A 23,553-nucleotide genomic window follows, 5' to 3' on the forward strand; every position below is an offset into this window, starting at 1 on the left:
TGCACTTTCAAGAATTGGATAACATCGAACATTAGTTGGGGGGGGTGGGTGGGAGGGTTGGGGGGACGGGGGCTGTGTGTGTTGATGGTGACTATGGATGATTCCTGATTCCTTTTTGTTATTTGTCTGTGTGAACATGCCGGCTGATGTTTGGGGTTTGGTGGGAGGATGGGATCGTTGTTATTGATATGGAGATTGACATATTTGTTCCTGATTATTGTTTGTTGTTGGTGGGTGTAAATTTGGGAGAAATTGTGAAAAAGGAGGAGAATAAAAAATATTTTTTAAAAATGCTCAAAAAAAACCTCTCCCTTTTCTCCTTCCCTTTCAAAGGACCTTTTAAGCATATTCACATGACACAGAGTGAGTTTTCCTTCTATCTGGCGTTTTTACCACATAATTCACCTCACTTTATTTCCTTTCAATCTGATAAGGTCCACAAAACCTTACTTTTAAAGGTTCACCTACCACTGGTAACAACACTAAAACTTTATCTCCACTGGCAAAAACCACGAACTTTGGATTTCTTGTCCGCTACCCGTTTCATCACATATTGTGCAACTTTTAAATGTTGTCTAGCCAATTCACCTGCTCTATTTAATCCTTCCCTAAAATTTGACTCTTAATCCAATAATGTAAGTTCCAATTTCTCACTCATCAATATTTCCTTAATCAATTTAAGTGGTCCTCTTGCCTCATGACCAAACATTAGTTCAAAAGGACTAAATTTGGTTGACTCATTAGGTGCATCCTTAATTGCAAACAGTACGAATGGAATTCCTTTATCCCAATCCTCTGGATAATATTGACAATAAGCCCTCAACATTGTCTTTAATGTCTGATGAGACCTTTCTAACGCTCCCTGCGATTCTGGATGGTACGTAGTTGATTTAAATTAAAATTTAATTCCTTTTAATTTAAGCAATCCATAACTTCTTTGAATAACCGTGAGATAAAATTTGATCCTTGATCCGATTGTATTTCTGTGGGTAGTCCATATCTAGTAAAGAAATTAAGTAACTCCCCCACAATCTTTTTAGCTGTAATATTACATACTGGAATAGCCTCTGGAAACCTAGTAGATACATCCATTAGTGTCAAAAGATATTGATTCCCACTTTTTGTTTTAGGAAGCGGTCCTACGCAATCAATTAAGACCCTTGTAAAAGGTTCCTCAAATGCTGGAATGTGTATTAAGGGTGCTGGTTTTATCACAGCTTGAGGTTTCCCTATCACTTGACATGTGTGACATGATCGAGAAAATTTAATTACATCTTTATGTAGTCCAGGCCAATAAAAATGTTTTTGTATTTTAGCTTGAGTTTTCCTTACCCCCAAATGACCTCCTACTGGTACCTCATGTGCAACTCGCAACACCTCCTTTCTGGACCCTATCAGCAATACCACTTGATGAACTTCTGCCCACTTTTCACCCGCCTGAATATGTAAAGGTCTCCATTTCCTCATCAAGACATTATTTTTACGGTAATAACACTCTGGTATACACTCAGATTCCTCTTCTGTGTATGCTTTGTGATACAACTGGTTTATTTCCACATCTTTCTGTTATAACTCCGCCAATTTTCCTGAACTAAAAATATCCGCCTCATTCTCCACCAGTTCTTTTCCAACCATCTGATCAAAAATCGTTTCTGACAGTGGCACTTCACCTTTATCTTCACTCTCTGATTTCTCCTCTTGTCTTAACCTGTGACTTTGCGACCTTGTTACTACACAATCCGGAAAAATCCCAGGATATTCGGCCTTCAACAATTCAGTTGTCTGATTTTCCACTGGCTTATCAACCACAGTAGGCATCACTCCCCCTGCGATCCAGCTATATAATTCCCCAAGAATAACTGTATTCCTGGACAAGATAGTTTATCTATTACTCCTACTACCACTTCATCACTCTTCACAGGACTTTCCAACCTCACCTTGTATGATGGAACACTATTCCTCTCACCCTGAATTCCACATATTACCACCTTTTCTGGCAACATTATTCCCAAACTACATACCTCCTCATCTCTTACCATTAAAGATTGACCAGCTCCCGTATGTCTTAAAATTGTGACTTCTTTACCTGCTTCTCCTGATACACATGAGTACCCACACAAGTAAATTATTTAAAGACATCTGAAAATTAAATGAAATGAAAATCCCTTATTGTCACAAGTAAGCTTCAATGAAGTTACTGTGAAAAGCCCCTAGTCGCCACATTCCGGCGCCTGTCCAGGAATGGGAATCCTGGTACGGGAATCGAACCGTGCTGCTGGCCTGCTTTAAAAGCCAGCGATTTAGCCCAGTGAGCTAAACCAGCCCCTTCTTAAGCACCCTCTGGCACCTTCTTAACAATCACCTCTTGATCAGGCTGTGCAATCTTTTGCACCTCCTTCGCTTCACTTGGGCTTTCCTTTAACACTTTAACAAATCCCACTGTCTTATCCTGTTTTACCACATCAGCCTTTCCAGTGCTTTTCTTCAACTACCAACACAGTGACTTTACATGGCCTCGTTTATTAGAGTGAAAACATTTGAAACTTTTCATTTCTTTTCCACCCTCCTGGATTTCCTTTTAAGTCTGAGGTGCACCCTCCGTATTATCTCCCATCAGATCACCTTTACCTTTACCTTTACCTTTACCTTTACCACTTGAGTACTTCTCGTGTTCCCAGTTTCTATCTCTCACCGGCTGAAACTGATGTCAGAAACCAAGCTTTGATTTATGAACTAATGCATAATCATCTGCCATTTCTGCTGCTAACCTCGCAGTTTTAACCCTCTGCTCTTCCACATGAGTTCTCACTACATCAGTAATTGAATTTTTAAACTCCTCCAAAAGTATAATTTCTCTGAGAGCTTCATACGTTTAATCTATTTTCAATTCCCTTATCCACCTATCAAAGTTACTCTGTTTGAGCCTTTCAAACTCCATGTATGTTTGACCAAATTTTTTCCTGAAATTTCTAAACCTTTGTCTTTAAGCTTCAGGCACTAGCTCATATGCACCCAAGATGGAATTTTTCACCTCCTCATACGTCCCAGATGCCTCCTCCGGTAGTGATGCAAACACTTCATAAGCTCTACCTACCAGCTTTGTTTGAATCAGGAATACCCATATGCCCTGTGGCCATTTCATTTGTTTGGCTACCTTTTCAAATGAAATCAAAAAGGCTTCTACCTCCTTCTCATTAAACCTTGGCAATGCTTGGACATAGTTAAATAGATTCCCACCAAGCCTTTGACTCTGACGCTCTTTCTTACTATCCTCATCACTATCATCCAACTGTACGCTTCCCTTTATTTCCCTTTACCTCCGTCAATTTTAACTGACTGTCGTGTTTCATGGCCATTTTCTGAAATTCAAACTCTCTTTATCTTTTTCACTGATCTGTATCTGCCTTTCTCTTTCTTTTTATTCTGCTAGAGCTATTATTGTGTTTTCCTTTCTTCTCTCTCTTTTTCCCCTCTCTCTTTCTTTTTCCTCTCTCTTTCGTATTCAAGCCGCTTTAATTCTTTCTCATGTTCCATTTGTTTAATTTGCAACTGAATTTTTGCCATTTCCAATGAGTCAGACTGTATCTCAGGCAATTTTAAATGCTTAGCCACCACCATAATTACCTCATCTTTTCGCATTTGGTCAGGTAATGTTAACTGCAATGTTTTTGCCAAATCTAACAGTCTGCTTTTAGTCACTGTCCGTAAGGTACTGCATGTGACCGTCTCCACCCCCAAAAACGTCAGAGCCTCTGAAAGAGCCATTGTCCACAACAGACTCCCCACTTAAACTGAAATACCACGCCTGAAAAGCAACCACAATATGCTCACTCCTCACTGTCTTTAAGTTCAAAAAGCCAACCGAATAGATAGACTTTTAACCCCCTCGAGCCCCCAATTTGTTATGGGTCAGGGTTTAGGGAGCCCCAAAGTGTATCATGGAGTTCACCTGACCCACAACTTTGAATAGATTGTGGTTATGGGGAACACACAGGCCTACTCTGCAGGTGTAATACAACAGAAATCTACAGTACTTTTACATTAAAATAATGTTTATTTATGAAACCAGTTAACACATTATAAACCCACAGTAAACAATCCCCCAAAGAATACAGTACTTGATAGATAACCCTTAATAAATTCCCAAACAACATCCGGAAGACAAAAGACCCTTTTGTCACAGAGATCAGGTTTAAATTCTCTACTGAGAGCAGTCAGCCAAAATGAACACTCTTTAGCTTGGAGAGAGATCCATGCACATCTGCTGGCTTTCACTGCAGCTCTTCTCTCTGAAAAGAAAACTAAACACACCCTGTAGCAAACAGCCTAAAGCTAAAGTAAAAAGCAGAGCCACAGCTCAGCTCCACCGACACTCTGACATCACTGCAGCCACTTGAGCAGACAAACATTTCTTAAAGTGACACTCCCATGACAACAGATTGGTTTTAGAAAATATTTTCTTGAAGCATTTGTAATTTTCACAGTTTAAACACTTTAATATTTCTTAAACAACCGCGCGGGCCGACACATGCAAAAAACATAAGAATAACATCACCTATTACCCCTGCCCTATTTCCTAATTACCAATATAATAAGTTCGTTGTACTTGTCTTACACTGCCATGCCTCCCATTTTCCTTCCCCCCCCCCCCCCCCCCTCGCTGCTGACATTGAATTTTCCTTGAAGAAGTCGTGAACGGCTGCCACCTCCGAGCAAACCCCTGAATTGATCCCCTCAAGGCGAACTTCATCTTTTCCAGCTTGAGAAACCCTGCCTTGTCACTGACCCACACTCCTGACTTTGAAGGCTCCGAGTCCCTCCATCCCAGCAAAACCCGTCTCCGGGCCACCAGGGAGAAGAAGGCCAGAACATCGGCCTCCCTCCCTCCCCGAGCCCTTGGATCTTCCGATGCCCCAAATATTGCCAGTTCTGGACTCTCAGTCACCCTCTCTTCCAGGACCTCTGACATGACGTCTGCAAATCCCTGCCAGAATCCCCTCCACTTCGGACACGCCCAAAACATGTGTACATGATTCGTCGGGCTTCCCCCACAGCATCCGCACCTATCCTTCACTTCCTCAAAAAACCTACTCATCTGGGCCACAGTCATATGAGCCCTGTGGACCACCTTGAACTGGATCAGGCTAAGCCGGGCACACGATGAGGATGGATTGACTCTCTTCAAGGCCTTTTCCCATAGTTGGACTTCCAACTCCCCTCCCAACTCTTCCTGCCACTTCCTCTTCGGCTCCCCGATAGGGATTCCTTCCCACTCCATAAACTCCTTATATATCTCCAGGACCCTCCCCGCCCCCTGTTTTTGACATCACCTTATCCTGTAGTCCCCTCAGGGGGAGGCGAGGAAAGCTTGGAACCTGCCTCCGGACAAAGTCCTGGACCTGTAGGTACTGAAACTCGTTCCCACCCGGCAAATCAAACTCCTCGGTGACCACAGATCGGTGACCACACTGGCGCCCCCTCCAATCCCATGTGCTGGCTTCATTGCCCCCACACCCTCAGGGCTGCCACCACCACTGGGCTTGTGGAGTGCCGAGCCGGCGAGAACGGCAGGGGGCGTCGTTAATAAAGCCTCCAAACTCGTACCCTTAAAGGATGCTGCCTCTACTCGCTCCCAAACTGACCCCTCCCCCCACTACCCACTTCCTGCCCGTCGATATGTTGGCCGCCCCGTTCCAGGAGTGCCTTCTTCACCCTCGGGGTTTTACCAGCCCACACAGAACCCGAGACCGCTGCATTCATTTTCCTGAAAAAGGCCTTTGGGACAAAAATCGGGAGACATTGAACAAAAAACAGCAGTCTTGTGAGGACTGACATCTTCACCGTCTGCACCTTCCCCGCCAGTGTCAGTGGAAGCAGGTCCCACCTGCGGAAATCCCTCTTCATCTGATCGACCGCTTTGCCCAGATTTCACTTGTGGAGCTGTCCCCAATCCTTAGCCACCTGGATCCCCAGATACCTAAAGCTCCTCCCCACCACCTTAAAAGGTAACTCCCTCAGTCGCCTTTCCTGCCCCAGTGCCTGAATCGCAAACAACCCGCTCTTTCCCATGTTTAACTTGTAGCCTGACCAAGGGTTTGCGAGGGCAATGTCCAAGGTGCTTAACACACGGGTGGTGCCGAGTCCAGATATAGCGATCTTTGGAGTGTCAGAAGACCCGGGAGTTCAGGGGGCGAAAGAGGCCGACGTCTTGGCCTTTGCCTCCCTAGTAGCCCGGAGACGGATTTTATTAATGTGGAGGGACTCGAAGCCCCTGAGTGTAGAGTCTTGAGTTACTGACATGGCTGGGTTTCTCAGCCCCGAGAAAATAAAGTTTGCCTTAAGAGGGTCTACACTAGGGTTCTCTCGGAGGTGGCAGCCGTTTGTCGACTTTCTCGGGGAAAATTAAAATGTCGGCAGCAGCAGCAATCCGTGGGTGGGGGGGGGGGGGGGGAGTGCTTCATTGGGATGGTGTGGGAAGACTAGGTCGCGTGGGGTAATGTCTGTTTCATTGTTATTGTATGTTCTCTTTTTGCACTATGTTAATATTCACTCTAGTTTGTTTTGTTATTATGGTTACTACTGTTTTATTCTGAAAAATTCTGCAAAACCTTAATAAAAATACAATTTTAAAAAACTTGTAGCCTGAAAATCGCCCAAAATTCTTCCAGTGTCTCCATAATTCCAGCCATCCCCCCAACAAGTCTGTCATGTAAAGAAGTAAATTGTCCGCGTAGAGCGAGACCCTTTGCTCCAACCCCCCCTCTCACTATCCCCCGCCAAACATTCGATGATCTAAGGGCCATTGCCAGGGGCTCTATGGCCAGGGCAAACAGTAGTGGGGAGAGCGGGCACCCCTGTCTTGTCCCCCTACACAGACTAAAATATTCTGACCGGACCCGGTTGGTTCTTTCATTCGCCACCGGAGTCTGGTATAGCAACTGGACCCAATCCACAAATCCCTGCCCAAACCCGAACCTGCCTAAAATATCCCATAGGTACTTCCACTCCACCCGGTCAAAGGCCTTTTCTGCATCCCTGGCTACTACCAGCTCAACCTCGCGCCCCTCCGCTGGCATCATTATAACATTTAAAAGCCGTCTAATATTGGATGTCAGGTGCCCGCCCTTCACAAATCCCGTCTGGCCCTCCCCGATTACCTCCGGGACAAGGCCAAGATCTTTGCCAGCAATTTAACGTCTACATTCAAAAGGGAGATCGGCCTGTCCGATCCACAGCTCTCTGGGTCCTTATCCCATTTCAAGATGAGAGAGATCGATGCCTGTGATAATGTTGGGTGGAGCACTACCAGTTCCTTAGACTCGTTAAAGGCCTTAACCAGGAGCGGCCCCAGAAACCTGAAAACGTTTTATAAAACTCCACCGGGTATCCATCAGGTCCCGGGGCTTTACCCGATTGCATCGCCCCCAACCCATCTATCACCTTCCCGAGTCTAATTGGGCCCCCCAGGCCTTCAAACAGCTCCTCATCTACCTTTGGAACTCTAACCCCCCCCCCCAAATTTGCTTCATACCCTCCTCCCCGGCTGGGGCTTCCCAATTTCTAAAGTCGACTATAGAATTCATGAAACACATCATTTATCGTCCCCAGGTCCACCACTACCTCCCCCCTCATATCCTTTACTTTCCCAATTTCTCTCTCTGCCTCCTGTTTCCTCAGCTGATGTGCGAACATCCTCCTAGCTTTCTCCCCATATTCGTACACCACCACTTTTACCCTTCTCAGCTGCACCTCTGCCTTACCTGTGGACAGGAGCCCAAGTTCCGTTTGGAGTCTCTGACGCTCCTTCAGGAGCTCCTCATCCGGGGAGTCCGCATATCTCTTGTCCACCTGTGAGATTTCACCGACCAGGGCAGCACGGTAGCCTTGTGGATAGCACAATGGCTTCACAGCTCCAGGGTCCCAGGTTCGATTCCCGGCTTGGGTCACTCTCTATGCGGAGTCTGCACATCCTCCCCGTGTGTGCGTGGGTTTCCTCCGGGTGCTCCGGTTTCCTCCCACAGTCCAAAGATGTGCAGGTTAGGTGGATTGGCCATGATAAATTGCCCTTAGTGTCCAAAATTGCACTTAGTGTTGGGTGGGGTTACTGGGTTGTGGAGACAGGGTGGAGGTGTTGACCTTGGGTAGGGTGCTCTTTCCAAGAATGCAGACTCGATTAGTCGAATGGCCTCCTTCTGCACTGCACTGTCTATGTCCAACTCCGCCCGTTCAGGTTTCTCCCTGTGGGCCCAAATTGAGATATATTCCCCTCTGATATCTGCCTTCAATGCTTCCCAAACCACCCCTGCCGTGGTCTTGCCCGTGTCGTTGCTCTTTATGTACCCCCCAATGGCCTCCCTCACCCGCTCACAGATCTCATCCTCCACTAATTGCCCTACATCTCACCTCCACTGCAGAAGCTGGGTGTGGTGAATGTAACATGGTAATTCACACTGTATCTTTGTAAGCGCAGTAGCGTTATCCGACCACTAGGGGGAGTAGCTCTGGGAATGCTCAGGAGCTTGTAAAGGGCTCCACCCTTGGCTCCGCACATGCCTCCTCCCCCTTGTGCTGCTGTATAAATACCCTTGTCCAGAGTCAGCCTGCAGTTCACCGAGAGTTCATCAACGGGTAACAGGCTGGCTCTGCAGTAAGTAGATTAAAGCCTATATTCATATCGGAAAACACGTGTCTGGTGAATTGATGGTTCCATCACTGGGTCTTTCCTGTGCTCACCCGTAGGTCTATCCAATGTGAGGCGTGATCCGACACCATGATTGCTGAGTATTCAGTGCCCTCCACCCCCTCTAACAGCATTTGTGAAGTACGATAAAGTCTATCCTGGAATACACCTTGTGCACATGGGAGTAGAATGAATACTCCTTAGTCCTTGGCCTCCCAAATCTCCACGGATCCACCCCCCCCCCCCCCCCCCCCCCCCCATGCGCTCCATAAACCCCCGTAACTCTTTCACCATTGCTGCTACTTTTCCCGACCTGGAACCCGACCGGTCTAGTCTCAGATCCAGAACCGTGTTGAAATCAGCCGGTGTGAGTCGAGGTCCGGAATCTTCCCCAGCACCCTCCTGACAAACACGACATTATCCCAGTTTGGGGCATCTATATTTACCAACACCACTGCCATTCCTTCCAGCTTCCCGCTAACCATAATAAATCTACCCCCTGGGTCTGCCTCTATCTTCCCCACCTCGAACGTCATCTTTTTATCAACCAGGATTGCCAACCTCCCTTGTTTTAAAGTCCAATCCCGAATGGAACACCTGTCCCACCCGTCCCTTCTTCAGTCTAACTCGGTCTCCCAGCTTCAAGTGCGTCTCTTGCAACACTGCCACGTCTGCCTTCAGCTGACTCAGGTGTGCGAACGCCCGGGCTCTTTTGACCAGCTCATTCAGTCCACGAACATTCCACGTGACCATCCTGGTTGGGGGGGGGGGGGGGGGGGGGGGGGGGGCAGGGGGGGAGGCACCCTACTCCCCGCCCCTGTCGATCAGCCAGGTTTTGAGATTTTGAAGACGTTGAGGGATATGGGGATAGTGTGGGGAAAATGGTGCTGAGGGAGATCAGCCAATGATCCCATTGAATGGTTCAGGTTCGATGGGCCGAATGGCTGACTGCAGCTCATTATTTGTTGTGATGTCCTGGTCAGGAAGCTGTGAGCAGGGATCTGTCAATCAGCCTGAATCTGCACCTTCAGGAGAATTGGAACGGTGAAATTAGATACAGCAGAGTGAGAATGGAGGGCAAGTGTGTGGGATAGAGATTTACAGCTATCGGGGAATATGAGGAAATAATGTTCCACAGAAACTAGAATAGTTTGTTCTGTGTTTCTATCCTTTACTGACAGTGATGAATTTTGTAAAATGTTTTCACAGGATATTTGATGGGGAGGAATTACAGACAGAAATCCCAAACGTCACATCTCGATCTGACAGAGTCACTCGATTCCTTGGAACCTGAATATAGAACATAGAAATAGAACATACAGTGCAGAAGGAGGCCATTCGGCCCATCAAGTCTGCACCAACCCACTTAAGCCCCCACTTCCAACCTATCCCCGTAACCCAATAACCCCTCCTAACCTTTTTGGACACGAAGGGCAATTTAGCGCGGCCAATCCACCTAACCTGCATGTCTTTGGACTGTGGGAGGAAAACGGTGATCCCGGAGGAAACCCACGCAGACACGGGGTGTACATGGAGACTCCGCACAGTCAGTGACCCAGTGGGGAATCGAAACCGGGGCCCTGACGCTGTGAAGCCACAGTGCTATCCACTTGTGCTACCGTGCTACCATCAGCCTTTGAATCTAGGACTAATCTTTGCCCAAACTGTCAGCTAAAGATTTCAAACATCAGTGTGACTGGAAAAGCACCGAGACCCACAACACACACCCGAGTGAAAGTGTTCCAGTGAACTGACTGTTGAAAGAGCTTTAACCAGTTACACAGCCTGAAAAAACAATACACCATTCACAGTGAGGACAGACAGTCGACATGTTCTGTTTATAGACGAGACTTCCACTGATTGTCCAATCTGGAGAGACACGAGGAGACCCAAAACATGGAGAAACCGTGGAAATGTGAGGACTGTGGGAAGACATACAAAGTCCCATCTAAGCTGGAGATTCATCGACGCAGTCACACTGGGGAGAGGCCATTCACCTGCTCTCAGTGTGGGAAAGGATTTACTGAAGTACACAGCCTGCAGACACATCAGCGAGTTCACACTGGGGAGAAGCCATTCACCTGCTCCCAGTGTGGGAAGGGATTTGGTAATTCGTCCCACCTACTGAGACACCAGCGAGTTCACACTGGGGAGAGGCCGTTCACCTGCTCTCAGTGTGGGAAAGGATTTTCTCAGTTATCCATCCTGCAGATACACCAGCGGGTTCACACTGGGGAGAGGCCGTTCACCTGCTCTCAGTGTGGGAAGGGATTCACTCGATTATCTCACCTGCACTCACACCAGCGGGTTCACACTGGGAAGAAGCCATTCACCTGCTCTCAGTGTGGGAAGGGATTCACTTGGTTATCCACTCTGCAGTCACACCAGCGAATTCACACTGGGGAGAGGCCATTCACCTGCTCTCAGTGTGGGAAGGGATTTACTCAAGTATCCAACCTGCATTCACACCAGCGAGTTCACACTGGGGAGAGACCATTCACCTGCTCTCAGTGTGGGAAAGGATTCACTCTCGTATCCAACCTGCGGAGACACCAGCGAGTTCACACTGGAGAGAGGCCATTCACCTGCTCTCAGTGTGGGAAAGGATTCACTCTCGTATCCAACCTGCGGAGACACCAGCGAGTTCACACTGGGGAGAGGCCATTCACCTGCTCTCAATGTGGGAAAGGATTCACTCTCGTATCCAACCTGCGGAGACACCAGCGAGTTCACACTGGGGAGAGGCCATTCACCTGCTCTCAATGTGGGAAAGGATTTATTGATTCATCCACCCTGCACAAACACCAGCGAGTTCACACTGGGGAGAGGCCTCCCACTTCTCAATGTGAGACGGGATTACATGTTTCATCGGACCTGCAGTGACACCAACAATTTCACAATTGATTACAGGGGTTGGATTCTGCTGTTATTGTTTCTGCTCTACACCCAGGACTGCATTTTGTTCATTCTGACAGGTGGTCAGTGGGGGTGGTCGGAGGGTTTCTTTCTGCTGGATTGGTTGGTCTCACCATTTTGCCTCCTGTGGGTTGATGCTCTTTGAGATTTGTTGTGAATATCCGGCTTCAAATTGCACAAGGGTGACAGAGTTAAGGGATGTTTGGAAGTTTGAAGATATTTAGTTTTCATTTCTGTTTGGAACCCCACAAAATAGACCATATTGCCATGGAGATGGGCCCTGCTGGTTACATGGTTCTTTTGTTTAATTTATTTGCGTGTTCCGTACATAAGAAAACTATCCGGGTATGAGGGGCAAGTTGTCTGAGGTGGACTGGGAAACTGATTGGTGCAGGGAATACCTAATATTTAAGGAATTATTTCATATTTATCAGGGGGTCGGTCAGCTCAGTTGGCTGGACGACTGGTTGGTGATGCAGAGCAAGGCCAACAGTGAGGATTCAACTCCCGTACTGGCTGAGTTTATTCATGAAGGCCCGGCCTTCTCAACCAGGCCCCTCGCCTGAGGTTTGCTGACCCTCCAGTCAGCTCTCTCTCTGTCAAAGCTGAGGGCAGCCTTTAGTTTTCTGACATTTTTGCGTCTTTGATTTCCCATATATACAACAAATATAGATTCCTTTAAGGAATAAAAATCCAACAGGAAAAGTGATGCAACCTTAGCTAACAAAAGTTAAAGATCCCATTAGATCAATGGAAGAGGCTCGTAACGTGGTCAAAATAGTGGCAACCTGAGGATTGGGAAATGTTTTAGAATTCAGCAAAGGAAGACCAAGAAACTGATAAAGAGCAATAGAATGTGAGAGCAAACTGGGGAGAAACTTAAAAACCAACTGGAAAAGCTTCTATAGGTATGTAAAAAGGAAAAGATTGTCAAAGACAAATGTGGGTCCATTCCAGGCAGAGACAGGAGAGTTCATAGTGGGGTATATGGAAATGGCAGAGAAACTAAGCAATGTGTGTCAGTCTACACGGAGGAAGATGCAAAAATTTTCCCAAAACACTCGAGACCCAAGGGCGTCGTGAGCACGAGGGTCTGGAAGAGATGAGAATTAGTGAAAAAGTAGACAGGAGAAATTAATGGGGTTGAAAATGAATAAATCCCCAAACCCTGATGATCTACATCCCAGTGTTGAACAAGGTGGCTGTGGAGATCTCGAATCCTCATTCTAGATTCTCCTGACTCTATCTGGAACGGACAAACGTTTCCTTTTTACGTACCTATAGGAACTTTTACAGTCCATTTGTATGTATTTTGCGAGTTCACATTCATATTCTGTTCTCCCTCGCTTTCTCGGTGTCTTGGTCCTTTGCTGTATTCTAAAATCATCCCAATCCTCAGTTTTATTCCTATTTCTGCTAACTTTATGGGCCTTTTCTTTCAGTCTTATACAAAACTTCACTTTGTCCGGTAGTCACGGTTCTCTGACCTTTTGGGGTTCTTGTGCCGTGAAGGAATGTAAACTGTTTAATAATTATTGAAAGTCTATCCATTGCCTGTGGACTGTCACACCTTTTAATGTATTAACCCCAATCCACCTCAGCTAATTTGTCCCTTCTACCTTCATAATTTCCTTCAAACTTAATACCCTGGCTTCGGATTGGAATACCTCATATTCAATATTCTGGTCACTCATCCCTAAAGGTTGTTTTCAGCGTGATTATCTATTTGCCCTTTATCGTTGCATATTACTAGATCTTTTTTTAAAATTTAGATTACCCAATTATTTTTTCCAATTAAGGGGCAATTTAGCACGGCCAATCCACCTCCCCTGCACATTTTTGGGTTGTGGGGGCGAAACCCACGCAGACACGGGGAGAATGTGCAAACTCCACACGGACAGTGACCCAGAGCCGGGATCAAACCTGGGACCTCAGCGCCGTGAGGCGGTTGTGCTAACCACTAGGCCACCGTGCTGCCCCTTATTACTAGATCAACAAGAGTCTGTTCTCTAGTCGGTTCCTCAACCTACCCCTCTAGGTAACTGTCCCTGACATACTCCAAAAACGTGTCCTCCACAGCATTAGTGGCCATTAGATTTACCCAGTCTTTCTGCAGATTGAAGTCACCCATTACTGTTTTATCCACGCTACATGCTTCTCTAATCTCCTGCTTAATACCATGTCCCACACTACCCTTACTGCTTGGTGGCCTATAACAGCTCTTCCCAATGTTTCCTGACCCATGCTGTTTCTTGTCTCCACCCAAACATGTTCCACGTTTTGTATTCCTGATCTGTGCTCCACCCTTACTAATGTTCTGATGCCGTCCCTTATTATCCGAGCAACACCACCTCCTTTTCCTTTTTGCCTGCGTCATCAGCAAACTGACCATACCTTTGGTCCTGTCATCAAAGTTATTGATATAAATTGTAAAACGTTGAGGCTCCAGCACTGATTCCTGTGACACACCACGCATTACATCTTGCCAACCAGAAAATGGCCTATTTATGCCTACTGGCAGTTAGCTAATATTTCACTGAGGAAGACAGTTCTGGAATTAAAGGCTGCCAGACGGCGAAAAGAAAAGAACAAAAGAGCCATAGAAAGCATCCTATCGGGCTGCATCACAGCCTGGTATGGCAACCGCTTGGCCCAAGACCGCAAGAAACTTCAGAGAGTCGTGAACACCGCCCTGTCCATCACACAAAGCTGCCTCCCATCCATGGACTCCATCTACACCTCCCGCTGCCTGGGGAAAGCGGGCAGCATAATCAAAGACCCCTCCCACCCGGCTTACTCACTCTTCCAACTTCATCCATCGGGCAGGAGATACAGAAGTCTGAGAACATGCACGGACAGATTCAAAAACAGCTTCTTCCTCGCTGCTCCCAGACTCTTAAACGACCCTTATGTGGACTGAACTGATTAATACTACATTACTGTATGCTTCACCCAATCAGTGTTTATATATTTATATTGTGTACCTTGTGTTGCCCTATTATGTATTTTCTTTCTTTTCGTGTACTAAATGACATGGGGCTGGTTTAGCACAGGGCTAAATCGCTGGCTTTGAAAGACCAAGGCAGGCCAGCAGCATGGTTCAATTCCCGTACCAGCCTCCCTGAACGCGTGCCGGAATGTGGCGACTAGGGGCTTTTCACAGTAACTTCATTTGAAGCCTATTTGTGACAATAAGCGATTTTCATTTCATTTCATTTCATGATCTGATTGAGCTGCTCACAGAAATATACTTTTCACTGTACCTCGGTACATGTGAAAATAAACAAATCCAAATTAAATCCTTGGGAATGAATCATCACTTGGACAGGTTCTGAGACAATTAAGTTTCAATTTATAGAGCAGAGTAACTATAATTGTGGAGTGCAACTTTAGTCTGTGTAGCTTTGGTATGGTAGAACAGTGGTTAGCACTTTCTTCACAGCGCCACGTTCCCAGGTTCAATTCCCACTTGGGTCATTGCCTGTGCGTTATCCCTGTGACTCCGTGGGTTTCCTCCGAGTGCTCCGGTTTCCTCCCACAAGTCCCGAAAGATGTGCTGTTAGGTGAATTGGACATTCTGAATTCTCCCTCTGTGACCCGGACAGGCGCCAGACTGTGGCGACGAGGGGATCTTCACAGTAATTTAATTGCAGTGTTAATGTCGGCCTATTTGTGACAATAATAAAGATTCTTATTATTTAAAAAGTGCAAAGTTCTACGTGGAAATTAAAATAGCTTCTAATTTGTTGCATTAAAAGTCATAAAACATGAAGTCCTGTTGTGTGATTCTTTAATTTGTTGACTGGGAGTTTGTTTTTTTATAAAGAAGTTGCTTACCTTTATGGGGGTCCTAATCCACAAGTTTTGACTTCCCATTTGAGCCTCGGGCACCTTTCTGTCTCTATTGCTCGTGTCACCGACAGCCAGGTGATGGAGCTGAGGGCTGAATTTAGCTGAGGATAACGGGGCCTGTGCACTAATAGACAGGAAGGTGTTGGTGGCCTGACTTGATAAATGGACCTCCAACTAATCAGTGGTGGGGGGTGATAGGGGCTGATGGTGATGCGACCCCCAGGGTTCAATGCGCCTGTGTCCAAAGTGGGGAGTCATAGGAACCGGGTATAGAGAAGCCGAAAGAAAACCATTTGGGACCAGAACATTGTGAACATCCTGTTACTCTGGTTGTCTTTGATCCTCAAGTAATTTTCTGTTAGATTTTTAACCATGCTCTGTTTCGTCAATAAACTTTTAACCAGAAAGCACGGTAGCGTGGTGGTTGGCACAATTGCTTCACAGCTCCAGCGTCCCGGGTTCGATTACCCACTGGGTCACTGCCTGTGCGGAGTCTGCACGTTCTCCCCGTGTGTGCGTGGGTTTCCTCCGGGTGCTCCGGTTTCCTCCCACAGTCCAAAGATGTGCAGGTTAGGTGGATTGGCCATGATAAATTGCCCTTAGTGTCCAAAATTGCCCTTAGTGTTGGGTGGGGTTACTGGGTTGTGGGGATGGGGTGGAGTTGTGGGCTTGGGTAGGGTGCTCTTTCAAAGAGCCGATGCAGACTTGATGGGCCGAATGGCCTTCTTCACTGTAAATTTTAATTTGCAGGACTTTTCCTGGGGTAGAGGAGATTTGATTTTTCTTTTGATGCATTGTTTGAAACTGAGGTTCAGGGAATCAATCATGACTAATTTATCAAGGTTCTTTGAGGAGGTAACAAGGGATGTCAATAAAGGATGTGCTTTAGCTGGATTTCCAGAAGGTATTTATTTCCCAAGTTGCCACATCAAAGGTTATCACGCAAAATAAGGGCTCATGGTTTGGGGGCAACATATCAGCATGGATAGAGGATTGGTTAGCGAACAGGAAGGAGCCAGTAGGTATAAATGGGTCATTTCTGGGTCGGTAAGATGTGACAAGTGGAATGTCACCAGGATCAGTGCTGGGCTATCAACCATTTACAATCTGTATGAATGTGTTGGATGACGGGATTGAATGTATGGCTCAAATAAAAGTAGGGAAGTAATTTGTGAAGTGGATTTAAGGAGTCTGCAAAGGACTAGAGAGTGTCACCCAAGGCCGGAATCGCACACGGGTCCCTGCACTGTCAGATAGCAGTGCTAACCCCTGTGCTCCCATGCCGCCCCTTCGACTGTCCCTTTATTGTGACTGGGTCAAAATTCCGGAATTCACTGACGAACAGCACGAGTGCGTGTATCAACACCACACAGACTGCAGCAATTCAAGGAGGCAGCTCACCACCTTCTCAAGGACAATTAGGGATGGGCAATAAATGTTGGCCTCGCCAAGTCCCATGAAAGAAATTACAAATTCCTACCTTGGAGATAGAACATAGAACAGTACAGCACAGAACAGGCCCTTCGGCCCTCGATGTTGTGCCGAGCCATGAGCACCCTACTCAAACCCACGTATCCACCCTATACCCGTAACGCAACAACCCCCCCCTTAACCTTACTTTTTAGGACACTACGGGCAATTTAGCATGGCCAATCCACCTAATCTGCACATCTTTGGACTTGTGGGAGGAAACCGGAGCACCCGGAGGAAACCCACGCAGACACGGGGAGGACGTTCAGACTCCACACAGACAGTGACCCAGCCGGGAATCGAACCTGGGACCCTGGAGCTGTGAAGCATTGATGCTAACCACCATGCTACCGTGCTGCCCACTAATGAACTAGATGAAACATTGGGCTGGATTCTCTGATCCTGGGGCTGTGTTGACGCCGTCGTAAATGCCGGAGCGTTTTATGATGGTGTCAACAGGCTCCTAGGAGCAGCGATTCTGCGCTACACGGCGCCAGCTGGCACTGCATAGCCTCACGCTGCTCCAGCTGCCGATACGGGCGCCGTGGGTTGCACATGTGTGCTACGGCCAGCACAAGTTTGCGCATGCGCGTGGGTTTCCTTCTCTGCGCCGGCCGCGACGCAACATGGCAGAGAGCTACAGGGGCCCAGCACGGAGGAATATAGGCCCCGATTGCGGGCCAGGCCACTGTGGAGACCCCCCCCCCCCCCCCCCCCCCCCCCGGGGTCGAATCCCCCCTCCCCACCACCAGGCCTCCCAAACATGAAAGGCAATGTCCCGTCGGATAGGACCACACAAGAACGCCGCCGACGGGACTCGGCCTAACTCAGTGGGCACTCAGCCCATGGCGCTGGGAGAATCGCCGGGGCAAACCCCGACTGGCGCCGGGTCAGAGAATCCCCGGGGGGGGGGGAGGCGTGAATCCTGCCTCGCTGCCCCGACACCGGCTGCCCTATTTTCCTGCACCGTTTTCCGGGTAGCAGCCTGATTCCCACCACGCTGGTCAGGGGCCGTTGACAGCAGCCCCCTACCCCCCGGCGATTCTCCGGGCCCCGATGGGCTGAGCGGCCGTCCAGTTTTGGTCAGTCCCGCCGGCTGTGAATTACCTCGCACACGGCGGGACCTGGAAGGTGAGTATGCGGGGATGGTCCTCCGGGGGGGGGGGGGGGGGGTGTGGATCCAACCCCGGGAGCGACCCCCACAGTGGCCTGGCCCTCAATCTGGGCCTACCAATCTGCGGGCGGGCTTGTTCCGTGGGGTGACTTCTTTCCTCCGTGCCGGGCCCCTTGTTTCTCAGCGCCAGGGTCCCAGGTTCGATTCCCGGCTTGGGTCACTGTCTATGCACAGTCTACACGTTCTATCTGTGTCTGCGTAGGTTTCCTCGGGGGGGGGGGGGGGGGGGGGGGTCTTGTTTCCTCCCACAAGTCCCGAAAGAGGTGCTGTTTCACTAGGGGCTTTTCACAGTCACTTAATTACAGTGCAAGTATAAGCCTACTTGTGACAATAAAGATTATTATTATTAAGACGTGACCTTGTTTTAAAGAAGCCATTTTGAGAATCTCTAATGGCTCCTTCTCTACCCAGTGATCAGAAACAGAATCTATAAGGCTCCTCAAGCATCTTCCCTGTGATTGAGGGGCCTGTCATTCCCTGTCTCTGATTTGGAATGTGTTACCTTCCAATCTCAGGAATCAATCTCAGACTATTGATCTGTTGATGACGCAGCAAAGACTCACGGCACCTCTCCCATTTCTTTGCACATCCTGGTGTTGATGCATCAGAAAATCCCTCTTGCTTCAAAATATCCTCTCATGGTTAGAACATGGGCTGAATAACCGACTCCTGTCCTATTTCTGATGACTTGATTCAATCTGAGATGACTAATCAGAATTGTAAAAAACCAAATTATTGATGAATATTTTGTTGACAAATGGAGTGTTAGAACCATAGAATTCCTTCAGTGCAGAAGGAGGCCATTTGACCAATCAAATCAGCACCGATCCTCTGAAAGAGTACCCTACTTGCCCTATCCCTGTAATCCCACATAACCTGCACATGATTGTCTGTCGGAAGAAGCCAGAGCACCGGAAGGAAGCCCACGCAGACACGGGGTGAAAGTGAAAAATCCAGGCAGTCACCCAAGGTCAGAATCAAACCCAGGTCACTGGCGCTGTGAGGAAACAGTCTTAACCACTGTGGCACTGTTCCATCCCTTAGCGACATTTGAAAAAGTAATCAAATGAATTAATGCAATTACCATAATTATTTATGATGTGGAGATGCCGCCGTTGGACTGGGGTGAGCACAGTAAGAAGTCTTACAACACCAGGTTAAAGTCCAACAGGTTTGTTTCAAATCACGAGCTTTCGGAGCACTGCTCCTTCCTCAAATGAATTAAGAGGTGTTTTCCAGAAACATATATATAGACAAAGTCAAAGATGCAAGACAATGCTTTGAATGCGAGTCTTTGCAGGTAATTAAGTCTTTACAGATTCTGGGGTAATCCCAGGTTAAAAAAGAGTGCTACATTGGAGAGACCATTGTAGACGCTGTAACAACGGATAAACGGACATCGCGCGACAATCGGCAGACAGGAATGTTCCCTTCCAGTCAGGGAACACTTAAGCAGTCAAGGGCATTCAGCCTCTGATCTCTGGGTAAGTGTTCTCCAAGGCAGTCTTCAGGATGAGCGACAACGCAAAATCGCCGAGCAGAAACTTATAGCCAAGTTCTGCACACATGAGTGTGGCCTCAACCAGAATCTTGGATTCATGTTGATTTACATTCATCTCCCACCATCTGGCATGGACTTGCAAAATCCTACCAACTGTCCTGCTTGAGATAATTCACACCTCTTTTACCTAGGGTTATCCCTATCTCTGGATCTGTAAAGACTTAATTACCTGCAAATGCTCACATTCAAAGCATTGACTTGCATCTTTGACTTTGTCTATATGTTTCTGGAAGATACCTCTGCATTCACCTGAGGAAGGAGCAGTGCTCCAAAAACTAGTGATAAGATTTCTTTTTTTTTAAATTTAGAGGACCCAATTAATTTTTTTCCAATTAAGGGCCAATCCACCTAGCCTGTACATCTTTGGGTTGTGGGGGCAAAACCCACACAAACACGAGGAGAATGTGCAAACTCCACACAGACAGTGACTCAGAGTTGGGATCGAACCTGGGATCTTGGCACCGTGAGGCAGCAGGGCTAACCCACTGCGCCACCGTGCTGCCCGTGTTGTAAGACTTCTTACCATAATCATTTATGATGTGGATATACTGGCGTTAGACTGGGGTGAGCACTGTAAGAAGTCTTACAACACCAGGTTAAAGTCCAACATGTTTGTTTCAATTCACGAGCTTTCGGAGCACTGCTCCTTACTCAGGTGAATGAAGAGACAACTTGAGACAATGCACACGTCTTTAACTGGGGTTACCCCTATCTCTAGATCTGTAAAGACTTAATTACCTGCAAATGCTCGCATGGAAAGCATTATCTAGCATCATTGACTTTGTCTATATACATGTTTCTGGAAAATACCTCTTAATTTGCCTGAGGAAGGAGCAGTGCTCTGAAAGCTAGTGATTTGAAAAACAAACCTACAGGACTTTAACCTGGTGTTGTAAGACTTCTTACCATAATCATTTATGATGTGGAGATGCCAGCGTTGGACTGGGGTGGGCAGTCAGAAGTCTGACAATATTAGGTTAGAGTCCAACAGGTTTGTTTCAAACACGAGCTTTCGGAGCACTGCTCCTTCCTCAGGTGAATGAGGAAATGAGAAAAATTAGGAAAACATTCACCTGAGGAAGGAGCAGTGCTCCGAAAGCTAGTGTTTGAAATAAACCTGTTGGACATTAACCTGGTGTTGTAAGACTTCTTACCATAATCATTTAGGGAGAGACTGGTAGGGATTGGGAGTGATATTGTTCACTGTTTTACACCATTCTATCATTCAATGATTGTGACACATGGATCTCTGCTAATTAGATGCACTATTCACTGCCCAGAATGCACCACGCGGGTGATGCCGTCATTCTCCGAATGGTAGAGACGCGAAGGCGCGGCAAGGGCTCTCCCAGAACGTGCCGGTCTGCGCAGAGCATGCGCATTGCGTCCTAGAAGCTGTGAGGGGAACAAGGGTCCAATACCCAGCAGACGCCGCGGCGGAGAATGTTCCCACAACAGGGACCGGGAACGCATGCGCGGTACCGCACAGTTTTCCGAGCATGCGCAGTATGTGTGAAGGTGACAGACGCTTGTTTGTTGCTCGGCTGACGGTGAGGAGCCGCGGTGCGCGGGGGGGGGGGGGAGGTGGATGCGGCGGGAGGGCGAGGAGGCTTCAATGACACCCGGTGTAGGCCGCAAATCCTAAAGAAACAGCTGCAGGAGGCCCGTTTGAGGCGACAAGGCTTTTCCCAGGAGCAGGCCTGGATTGACGGTTATCATCTTGGTCCAGCAGCAAAGTAGCGGCCATATTTGTGACGTAACAGCGAGTGGGCGGGGCTTCAGGGTTCCAGTGATCAGGAGAGAAAAAGATTGACCCATTGATTTTATTGTCAGTCTGCAGACAGGGGCTGGAGAACTGAACCCAGGCAGAGGAAATAAATTGGGTGGAGATGGTGAGATGGGTTTAGATTTCAGCCCAGGGAGGAGGGAGAGTATCTGGGACTGGGATTTACAGCTTTGGGGGAACAAGAAAGGAAAAAAATGTTCCAGAGAAACTAGAATTGTCTTTTCTGAATTTCTATCCTGCACTGATAGTTTGTAAACACCTTTTACAGGGTATTAAAAGGGGAGGATTCAAAGACTGGAAACTCAAACCAAATATTAAAGCAGCATCTGGCCATATTAATGGCTTCATCAGTACCTGGATATCAATGGTCTTTGAATGTGGAAGGAGAAATGTTTCTCTGTTCTATCTGTGGGAGAAAAGTTCAAAGGTCAGTGTGATTGGAAAAGCACAGAGACACACACACACATCTGAGTGACAGTGTTCCAGTACGCTGACTGTGCAAAGTGTTTGAACCAATTACACAGCCTGCTTCATTCACATAGAGGAGAAAACGTTCAAGTATTCTGTGTGGACAAGTCTTCAACTGATCGTCTGAACTTGAGAGATACAAGGACACCAGTACTATGGAGAAGACATGGAAATGTGGGGACTGTGGGAAGGGATTCAATTATCGATGCCTGCTGGAAACCCACCGACGTATTCACACAGGAGAGAGACCGTTCACCTGCTCTGAGTGTGGGAAGGGATTTACTCAATCAGCAGGCCTCATGTCACACCAACGAATTCACACAGAAGACAGACCGTTCAGCTGCACTTTCTGTGGAAAGAGGTTCAGGCATCCGTCTGCCCTCACTACACACCAATACACTCACACTGGGGAGCGACCGTTCACCTGCTGCATTTGTGGGAAGGGATTCACTTGTTCTTCCGCCATCACTGCACACCAGCGGGTTCACACTGGGGAGAGGCCATTCACCTGCTCCAAGTGTGGGAAGGGATTCACACAGTTATCCAACCTGCTTACACACCAGCGAGTTCACACTGGGGAGAGGCCATTCATCTGCTACAAGTGTGGGAAGAGATTCACTCAGTTATCCAGCCTGCTTACACACCAGCGAGTTCACACTGGGGAGAAGCCTTTCACCTGCTACAAGTGTGGGAAGAGATTCACTCAGTTATCCAGCCTGCGTACACACCAGCGGATTCACACTGGGGAGAGGCCATTCATCTGCTCTGAATGTGGGAAAGGATTCACCTTGTCTTATCTGCTTCTGATGCACCAACAAGTTCACACTGGGGAGAGGTCATTCACCTGTTCCGTATGTGGGAAAGGATTCTCTAAGTCATCCCACCTTGCGAAACACCAGCAGATTCATACTGGGGAGAGGCCATTCACCTGCTCGGAGTGTGGGAAGGGATTCACTCGGTCATCCTACTTGCTAACACACCAGTGTGTCCATCCTGGGGAGAGATTGTTCAGCTGCTCCTTCTGTGGGAAGGGATTCACTCAGTCAGCCAGGCTCATGTTACACCAACGAATGCACTCCAAGGGTAGAGCATTCAACTGCAGATACTGTGGAAAGAGATTCATGACTTCATCTAATCTCCGTACACACGAGCGAGTTCATACCGGGGAGAGACCATTCACTTGCTCAGTGTGTGGGAAGGGATTCACTCAGACATCCAGCCTGTTCAGACACCAGCGAAGTCACACTAAGGCGAAAGTTCACAAAGGGCCGAGACCGAACATCGATGCTGTGGGAAGGGAATCACTCAGTCACGATATGAGCTGAGACATCGGAAAGTTGTCAAATGACAATTGCTGTTTATGCTGCTGTTAATCACATCCAGGATTGATAGTCTGACAATATCTGGTTTGATTCTGCTGATGTCAACAAACCCTATAACTGGCTGCAATTTAATATTTTCAGATGTCACTGATTTTCAGAGCTACAACATCCCATTTTAAATGCATAATCTATGATATTCCCCTTCATTCAACAGGAACAATACAGGAGGAAGGATAGTCACGTCATTCACTGTCATGAGAGGAGTTAATAATAATAATCTTTATTGGTGTCACAAGTAGGCTTACATTAACACTGCAATGAAGT

General features: G+C 47.4%; 1 protein-coding gene across 1 annotated transcript in view; it reads left to right on the forward strand.

The window, feature by feature from the left end:
* Positions 1 to 10,194: 10,194 nt before the first annotated feature.
* The window catches only part of LOC119951885 (zinc finger protein 850-like), a 28,837-nt gene continuing 15,478 nt past the window's right edge, over positions 10,195 to 23,553 (forward strand). The window contains exons 1-2 of the mRNA XM_038775243.1: positions 10,195 to 11,508; positions 22,155 to 22,889. Of these exons, the coding sequence (XP_038631171.1) occupies positions 10,577 to 11,508; positions 22,155 to 22,889 (1,667 nt within the window). The 5' untranslated portion in view covers positions 10,195 to 10,576. The remainder of the gene's footprint in view (positions 11,509 to 22,154; positions 22,890 to 23,553) is intronic.

The sequence above is a fragment of the Scyliorhinus canicula genome, chromosome 17 (genome assembly GCF_902713615.1).
Source record: "Scyliorhinus canicula chromosome 17, sScyCan1.1, whole genome shotgun sequence".
NCBI classification, from domain to species: Eukaryota; Metazoa; Chordata; class Chondrichthyes; order Carcharhiniformes; family Scyliorhinidae; genus Scyliorhinus; species Scyliorhinus canicula.